The sequence below is a fragment of the Nicotiana tomentosiformis genome, chromosome 10 (assembly GCF_000390325.3).
Source record: "Nicotiana tomentosiformis chromosome 10, ASM39032v3, whole genome shotgun sequence".
NCBI lineage: Eukaryota > Viridiplantae > Streptophyta > Magnoliopsida > Solanales > Solanaceae > Nicotiana > Nicotiana tomentosiformis.
The window spans coordinates 5,688,570-5,698,407 of record NC_090821.1 but is presented as its reverse complement, the minus strand read 5'-3'; the positions used below and the strand labels follow the sequence as shown (position 1 = coordinate 5,698,407).

The 9,838-nt window shown below is 42.5% G+C and overlaps 1 protein-coding gene across 1 annotated transcript; it reads right to left on the bottom strand.

Moving 5' to 3' along the window:
- Nucleotides 1-8,545: 8,545 nt before the first annotated feature.
- LOC104103418 (uncharacterized) lies at nt 8,546-9,496 on the bottom strand. Its single transcript, XM_070186374.1, has one exon. The coding sequence runs from the start codon at nt 9,494-9,496 to the stop codon at nt 8,546-8,548; it is 951 nt and encodes a 316-aa protein (XP_070042475.1).
- Nucleotides 9,497-9,838: the final 342 nt, after the last annotated feature.

The following is a 9,838-nucleotide window of genomic DNA, read 5'->3' as shown; positions in this document are numbered from 1 at the left end:
CTTGCAGGTTGCACATTTGAATGAATTGGATGAGTTCCGGTACCATGCCTATGCAAGTTCGTCCTTATACAAAGAGAAGATGAAATACCTCCATGACAAATACATTCAGAACAAGAAGTTCAAGGTGGGCGATCTTGTTTTGTTGTTCAACTCACGGTTGAAGATGTTTCCCGGAAAGCTGAAATCTAAATAGAGTGGTCCCTTTGAAATTGTTTGTGTAACGCCTTTTGGTGCATTGGACTTGAAGAACAAAAACAATAAGGTTTTCCGAGTCAATGGTCACCGGGTGAAGAACTATTTGGGAAATGTTGATGATAACCACGTGGTGGTAGTGATTCATTTCAAATGATGGTAATCTACGTCGTACTGCGATGTTAAATCAGGCGCTTCTTGGGAGGCAACCCATATTCCTTTTTCTTTTCCTTTTGTCTTTTGTAGTTAGGTGTTATTTTGGTGCTGACTGGTTTTGAAGTATGTTGCAGGAATGAGTGTACTTTACATGAATTATGCCCAGAAAATTGGCTAAGTGTGGTAAGAATTGCAGACCGCAAATGTATTATGCGAATCGCAAAATTTTGGCTGCTACAGCAAAAGGTGATCTGCGGCAGCACAATTACATTGTGTACCGCATAATTTGAAAGGGAAAAATGACAACTCTCTAAAGTTGGTTTGTCAGAGAAATGGCCAAATTGCGTCCGCAAGACAAAATCCGCGGTCCGCAACAAATTCTACGGCCGCACAGAAAATTCTGCGGACCGCTGCACAAAAGGGCTTCTGAGCCCCCAGGTAACAGAGTGCGGACCACAACGGAATTCTGTGGCCGCACTCAACTCTCTTTCCCTCAGTCAAAACCGTCTAGTATAAATAGAAGGCATAGGGCTACTACTACTTTTTTCCCTCTCTGAGCATTCACAAGTCTAAAACATTAAAATCATATGGTAAATCATCTGCCACACACACTCAACATCTGTGATCACTCATTTGCACTACTTCAAATTTGGTATGCCTCAATTACTTGTAGAAATTTTCAATTTTTAGTTTAATTTACAACTTGTTAGTTAGGTTTTGGCCAATTGTCTGTAGAATTCAATTATACAACCATGTGGGGTTAAAACTGTAGTGGGTCAACTAGTACTTGCTCTATGGGGAATGGGTAAATAGGTTTTCGTGATTATACACTTCCACTATGTCAAATTTGTGCAAAAATTGCAAACCCTAGAACTCTGATCGTAATTGTGTTAAATTCTGCGGTCGCACAAGAAATTGTGCAGTCCGCAGAAGTTGAAATTAGGGTACTTTAGTCAAGCATGATTCAGAGGCCACAATGAAAAATATGCGGACCGCAAAAATTTCATCGTGACCGCAAAACAACTAGTTTTCTGTTATCAGAGAGTTGTCAATTTGATGACTCACATATGCGGCCGCAATGGAAAATGTGCGGACCGCAGAAAAGTGATTGCGGTTGCAAAACATACCATTCTCTGTTATCAGAGAGTTGGCATATTGGTGGTATCTGAGCTGCGGCCGCAATGAAAATAGTGCGGACCGTAATCCAATTCTACGGTCGCACTGACCATTGTGCGGACTGCAAATACAATTCTGCGACCGCAACATTAAATTGTTGTCCGCAATGCCAGTTTGCGGCCGCAATGATAATTCTGTGGACCTCACTCTCCTACCTTACAAGCATGTTTTACACTGTATTGTTCACTGTCACTCTGGTGTGTTCTTGTATGGTTGCACTTGAATTACAACTGACACCTGCTGTTGCTTGGTACAGAAAATGGTTAGATCTCGAGGCAGAGGTGATACTTCAAATGGGAGGGGTGAACCTTCCAGGGGTCGAGGCAAGAGTGTTTTACCCCTTGCCCTGCAACAGATAATCACAAAAAAGGCTATAACCGGCTGAGGGAGAAATGCAAAGCCCTCCGAATCTAGTTCTTATGCCCCGTATAGGGAAACATTAGAGGGCAACTTGGTTCAAGAGCTGTCGGCTGTCCAATCAAAGCCATCGGGAAGGTATCAACTCCGAGACGAGCCTTCCACATCAAATAGAACCTCCGAGGGTTCGGAAAGTGCTAGTAAGGCTTCCGCGCCCTCCTCTACACCTGTCCTTGAGGCACCAGGGACAACAGTTTATGACATCCCAGATAATGGCCGAGGGGGAGATACTGCAGTTGTCGTCCTTGAGCGGTCGAAGAAGAAAGAGGTCTGGGAAGACTGGTTCGTCAGTCTAGCTTCCTTTACTAGCTTCCGTGGGTGGTGGCTGGTGAGGTCGCTTACTCTTGAGCGACAGTTCCAATTACAAGATCTAGAAAAGTATAACCCAACAGTCTTGAGGCAGTTCTGAGAGCGGAAGGGGTGGATGTGGTTCACCCAGAGCGTAGTGGATGCAAAGGAATATCTTGTCAGGGAGTTCTACGCCAATGTGGCGCACAACAAGAAAGGGACAAAGATAACTAAAGTGAGGAACCTGAAGGTGCGTTTTGACCAGCACACATTGAACACCTATTTGGGGTTTGATGATGTTGAGCCCACACAGTACTTGGAGAAGTTAGCAATGGGAGATGCAGCTCGCCCATGGCTACCTGAGATTCTAGCAGCTCCTGGACCACCACCACCATGGATTACCGCAGGGGTGTCTATTCACAGAAACACCCAGAGTTTTGAGGCGAAGGGGTGGCAGACCTTTGTATGTAGTCGACTCGACCCATGTCAGAATGAGACAAGTCTTCCTATCCCGCGGGCAGTTCTAGTTGCCTCCATCATGGCCGGGTACCCGATCAATGTGGGTGTCGTGATGTCGGCCAACATATCTGTGGTTGCCAGGCAAGCTGATATCTCATACCCGTATCCCAACACCATTACTGAGTATCTTACGGATGCATAGGTGGAGCTGAGATATTTTGATACGAAGATGCGGGCGAAGAAGCCCTTCTCATGGTATTCATTGATGGATGTACACAACCCTAAGAAAAAGGGTCAGTCGACTACCACCATAGGCCAGTCTGATGAGCCATCGGTGGTACTTGCAGAGACAGTCGACATGCCATCTATGTCAGTAGAGCCTTCAGCCAGTGCAGCAGCTATGCCCTCACCTCCAACCTCAGTGCCTCCAGCAGCCCCCATTACAAGTTCCACCTCGGCTTTGAAGCCGGTGCTCCACTACTCCACTATATGCATTGCGAGTCTCCCAGACACTTGTGAGCCTCAACAACTAGATGCAGACAGCTACTTCAAAGCTGTCTGGCATATCCAGTAATGTTGCAGCACAGTCTTCCACTCTGACACCCTAGATTCCCCCCATAGTTGAAGAAACTATGAGGATGCTCTTGGAGAATCAGAACACAATCATGGCCACTTTGGTGCATCATGAGTCAGTGATAGAAGAGCTGGGCAAGAAAGTGAAGAATATGCAGAAGACCCAGGCCTCCAAGAAGTCAGTGGACAAGCTCCGGAGGTAGGTTACCAAGCTTGTAGCAGCCGGAGACATTCCATTTGACATGCTGATTGACCCGCACCACCTAGGCCCAGATCCTATAGCACATACAACACCAGCTGGCCAGTCTGAGGAGCTAGACCTTGCTGCTGACACTGTCGAGGTAGTATGTCAGATGTTCACCAACCCAGTCACGCCCGGAGTTGATGATTATGAGATCCAGTTAGATGAGACTGAGGTCGGTGATGCTGTTGTGGACACAGAGATGGCCAAGGAGCCATAGGGAGTTTTCTTCACTCTTATCCTTCCTTTACTCTTATTTTGTTAAGCATTGGGGACAATGCTTATTTTTATTCGGGGGGGGGGGGAGTTTATTTGATATATTTTGATGATTCTGAGACAATTGGTTTGTAATAACTGACAATATTTTCTTTTTTTTCCTTATTATGTATATATTCTCTCTTTTCCTCCCTCATTATGTATATATCTTCTTTCATTATGGATATTCGTTATGCTTTCGATAGTTTTTGCTTTGTAGCTTCTTTACATATGTTCTCTTATTAGTTAGTGTTTAACTAACTAGGTTCTTTTTGAATTAGTAGCTTCTTTCTGATTTAATAGCTTCTTTTTGTGTTTCAGTAGATAATAAGCCTTTGGTTTTCTTAATGCTACGGTTCTTTCCAAAGGTAGTTTTTGTGTGAACCGAGTGACACTTCCCAACGATGGATGGCGTGACAACCTTCTTAAGGGACTAAGTCTTTTTTGGTGTTTAGGTAATAATAGTAGCAGTAATGAATACAAAGACCTAATTAAGTAATGCTCGAAGAGTCAAACATGCTTCACTTGGTACCAACACACTTAACTACGCGCTTATGGTTAAAAACAAGTCTTTTGGAAAGAAATAGCTCTAGTTAGTGACTTTGTGACTCTTGTGTTGACTTAGGCAGTCATCGAGTGATTTAATCGAATTTTAGTGATTTTCAATCTTGAATGTGGTCGTCATGGGCCCTCGACTCTATCCTCTTTAACAATCCAGTTGCGTGAGAGGTGATATGTTTTTTGTTGCAAGTCCAAGTACCTGTACGAATGGTCTAGAGCTTGCCCCGAATGTGTTTCAAGGTGAAATCGTAAGTTTTGCTTGGCTTGAGAAGTGATTGTAGGCTTTCCTTGACCCGCTTGAATTCTCCATTACCTACCAATGATGTTATCCCTAGTCAACCCATTTGAGCCTCAAGCCTTTATCATTTGATAACCATGTTACAAGCCTGTACCCGTTTTGTTGTGACCCTCTCTTGGCACCCGAGCTTTCCTTAACACTCTTGTGAAATAATTGGCTAAAAACATAAGTTTGGGGGAGAGACGAGGAGCTTGAAAGAGGTATCAAGGCACAATAAGAGAAAAGAAATGATGAGAAGGAAAGGCAAAGGAAAAAAAGAGAGAACAAAGAGGAAAATGTAAAAGAAAGTGAATAAAGGAGTTGAAGGGATTCAAAGAAAAGTAATGGTACAAAGCATGGAAAAATCAAAGAGGCAGAAAATGAATGTCATAATCAAGAAAGAATGATGCTAAGTGTCTCTAGTTCTCTTAAGGAAAAGAAAATGCCTCAAAGAATTGGCAAAGCATGAGCCGAGAACAAAACAAAAATGAAGTGCTTAAGGAAAGATGAACCCGCTCTATCATAGCATATCCAACCTTAGTCCAAAAGCTTTCATTGCATTCCGAAAAAGCCCTATGTGATTTCAAGCTGAGTGAGCTTACATTAATGGTGATCTACATAAGGGGTAAGCCTATAGTACTTAAAGCCGTACTTGTGACATTCTCTTGAGAGAGATGAGTGAACCTTTCGCAAATATTTGGATTGAGTGCTAACATTCTTAAGTGAGATAGGCAAGCGGAGAGTAGAGGAGAAGGAGTTTGGGATCCACAATGACCTACATAAAAGAGCAAGCTTCCACGATGAATAAAGTCAACTCTTAATGCTCAAGTGTCACATTAAAACTATATGTGCATAAAGGTTTAACTTGTCACCTTGTTGATAATATATAAGTAGTGTGGGTAATTGTTGGTACCAATTGATGTGTGAATGACTTACCTTTGATTGGTTGTAATGTCCCTTAACTTGTGGAGGTGGGGACTATTTTATTTGCTTGAGAATAAGCAAAGACTTAAGTTTGGGGGAGTTGATAAGTGGGGATCCTGACTGCTTATTAGCACCTTTTAGATTTTGTTTTAGTCTAAAAGCATTGAATTGTGTTTTCAAAACTGATGATATATGCTAAATTGCAGGAGTATTGGAAGATGGACTCCCGAGATGAAATCCAACTCAAAAAGAAGTAATCTAAACTCAAGGAAATAAAAGGCACAGAAGCTCACAAAGTGCGGACCGCAGAATTTCATCTGCGGCCGCAGATGATGAAGGAAAGTCAAGAAGACTTTTGTGCAAAGAGCGGACCGCAGTTACAAATCTGCGGACCGCAGAAAGAATGCCTCACGGCCGCAGATCAAAATTATGCGGTCGCAAACTTGTAGTTCCTGACAAGTTGAATAAATCTGTGGACCGCACATGGAATTGTGCGGCCTTAGAACCTCCTGAGGTGCATTTTTGTCCGAAATTATCAGCTTTGTATAAATAGAAGAGTTTCACGAAATTAGGTCAACTTTTGACATCAGCAGCTACAGTAGTTGTTTCCCTTTGCTTCGTTTAGTAGTTTTTCATATTTTGGGATATTTTAACAGAGATTTTATCATTTTAATTTTTACAATATGAGTTTAATTTGCATTTCTTCTTGTATTTCTTCAATTTCAAGAGTGAGTAGCTAGATTTTTACTAGGGTTGTGACCCAACCCTAGTGTGTAAACCTTATGGGTGTTTAACTTAATGCTTGTTTATGGTTGGGTATTTATTATTTAGCCTTGTTCATACTTTAATTTGTGGAATTAATGGTTGCAAATATTAGTTCATGCCTATTTGACTTAGTCTCTACTTGAGAAAGAGAGACTTAGTCTAGGACAACTGGCTAACAAGAAATTGGGTCAATCGAAAGATTGATAATCCCAATTAAAGGGTTCAACCTAGATATAGTTATAACCTGACTTGAGCTTTTATAAACCATTTTTTGCAATACCAATTTGGGCTTGAGAAAACTAAATTTGGCAAAATCACTCTCCGACGAAGAGGTATTGAGTGGGTAATTGAGAGTTGATAGCTATAATACACCTCGATTAATAAAACAAGCATTAAGGTTATATCCCATTAGGCTAACACCTAGGTGATGGTCATAGCCCTAGGCCTTTTTACAAAACATGAAAAACAACAAAAACAATTTTTTAGTTTTACTTCTTAACTTTGCAATCTTAGTTTAAATTAGATATAGAATCAACCCCGATTTGTGGAAGTGTAAATTGAGGTAGTTCAAACTCACGTACTACAATATATACGCCTAACTCCCATTCATAACTCCCTGTGAAAATCGTCACCGACTCTTGTTGGGTACTACTATTGCTGTTGATACCTAATTTTGCCCTCATATTTTTTCAAATAGCATGTATACTTTCAAAATGTCATTCTGCATCACTAGTTAATTTACAAGATCTATATGATCAACAACAACAATAACAACTCAGTATAATCCCACAAGTGGGGTCTGGGGAAGGTAGAGTGTACGCAGACCTTACCCCTACCCAGAGGGGTAGAGAGGCTATTTTTGAAAGACCCTCGGCTCGAGAAGAAGAAAAATAAACAATAGACAATATGTCAGTAACAACAATAGAAGATAAAAAATATTAACAACATCGTAAGAAGTAGAAAAATAGATGTAAAAGCAATAACTATAAACAACAATACTACCATAGAAAATAGTGAGGAAACTACATAAACCACGAAACAACAACAGGCCACCCCCCGGAACAACCCTAACCTACAACCCTAATGCTCGACCTCCACCCCTTCCTATCCAGAGCCATGTCCTCGGAGATCTGAAGTCGCGCCATGTCTTGCCTGATCACCTCACCCCAATACTTCTTAGGTTGTTTTCTACCTCTCCCCGTACCTGCCAATGCTAACGTTTCACACCTCCTAAGCAAGGCATCTATGCTTCTTCTCCGCACGTACTCAAACCATCTAAGCCTCGCTTCCCGCATCTTGTCATCCATGGGAGCCACACCCACCTTCTCCTGAATATCTACATTCCTAATCTTATCCAGCCTAGTGTGCCCGCATATCCATCTCAACATCCTCATTTCTTCCACTTTCATCTTCTAGGTATGGGAATTCTTGGTTGCCCAACACTCAGCCCCATACAACATGGCCGGTCTAACCACTGCTCTATAGAACTTGCCTTTGAGTTTCGGTGGCACTTTTTTGTCACACAGGACTCCAGATGCTAACCTTCATTTCATCCACCCCACTCCTATACGGTGCGTGACATCCTCATCTATCTCCCCATCCCCCTGAATAATTGATCCAAAGTACTTGAAACTCCATCTCCTAGGGATGACTTGAGAGTCAAGCCTCATATCCATGTCCGTTTCTCCCGACTCATCGCTGAACTTACACTCCAGATATTCTGTCTTAGTCCTACTCAACTTGAAACCTTTAACCTCAAGGGTATGTCTCCAATTCTCCAGCCTCTCATTAACGCCGCTTCGCATCTCATCAATCAGTACTATATCATCAGCGAACAACATACACAATAGAACCTCCCCTTGAATATGGTGTGTTTCCGCATCCATCACCAGGGCAAATAAGAACGGGCTGAGCGCAGACCCTTGGTGCAACCCCATAACAACCAGAAAGTGCTCTGAGTCACCTCCCACAGTCCTAACCCGAGTCTTAGCTCCCTCATACATGTCCTTTAATACCCTAATGTAAGCTACTGACACACCTTTCCCCTCCAGGCATCTCCACATAACCTCCCTAGGAACCTTGTCATACACTTTCTCTAGGTAAAAAAACACCATGTGCAAATTCTTTTTCCTATCCCTGTACTGTTCCACCAACCTCCTAATAAGGTGGACAGCTTCTGTAGTGGACCGACTCGGCATGAATCCAAATTGGTTATCGGATATAGACACTGCCCTCCTCACCCTTCCGTCCACCACTCTCTCCTAAACTTTCATGGTATGGCTTAGTAACTTGATGCCCCTATAGTTGTTACAATTCTGGATGTCACCTTTGTTCTTGAACAGAGGTATCATCGTACTCCACCTCCATTCATCTAGCATCCTCTTCATCCTGAAGATAACATTAAATAGTGCAGTCAACCATTCCAAGCCTGCTCTACCCACACACCTCCATAATTCCACCGGAAATTTGTCTGGCCCGGTCGCTCGGCCCTTACTCATCTTGCGCATAGCTCCTACGACCTCCTCAACCTTAATACGCCTACAATACCTAAAGTTTTGGTGACCCCCGGAGTGACCAAATTCCCCTAGCACAATGTCTCTGTCCCCTTCTTCATTCATAAGCCAATAGAAGTAATCCTGCCATCTCCGCTTAATCTGGGCATCTTTTGTAAATACTCTGCCTTCCTCGTCCTTGATGCACCTCACTTGATCCAGGTCACGAGCTTTCCTCTCTCTAGCCTTGGCCTGCCGAAATTGCTTCTTCTCCCCTCCTTTTTCCCCCAACTCCTCGTACAGACGACCAAACGCTGCATCTTTAGCCTCCGTGACCGCTAACTTCGCCTCCTTCCTGGCTTCCTTATATCTTCCTCTATTCACTCTCCTCTCTTCCTCGTTTGTGCTCTTCACTAACCTAAGATACGCTACTTTCTTTGCTTCCACTTTACCTTGGACCACATCATTCCACCACCAGTCGCCTTGGTGCCTGCCATAGTAACCCTTCGAGACCCCTAGCATCTCTCTCGCTGCCTTTCTTATACAGTCTGTTGTAGCTGTCCACATCTCGCTAGCATCCGCGCTACTCCTCCAGGCGCCCATAACCATCAACCTCCCCTCCAACTCTTGAGCTTTATCCCTCGTCAAGTCTCCCAACCTGATCCTCGGTTGACCCTGGAAAAACCTCTTCTTCCTCCTTAATAATATACCGACGTCCATCACCAAGAGCCTATGTTACTTCATTTCATATAATTATATTGGTATTTTTAGGTTATTCGCACAATCTTACAATAATAGCCTATATTTTGCAATTTTATTGCATTTGTCATTTTATTCAAGGTCAAAATAATATTTTACATTTTTATAATCTTCTACTATTATTTTTAAGTATTAATTTTCATAAATAGCATTTTTATATATTTATTTAACTATTTTTTTATTAAATTGTTTCCCTTTTAATCTCTTATTTAAAAGCTGGCCCAATTTTTGAGCTAATATACGGATTAAACAAGACCCAAATCCCTGGCCCAATCCCCAAGCCCAAGCCAAACGACCACTAAT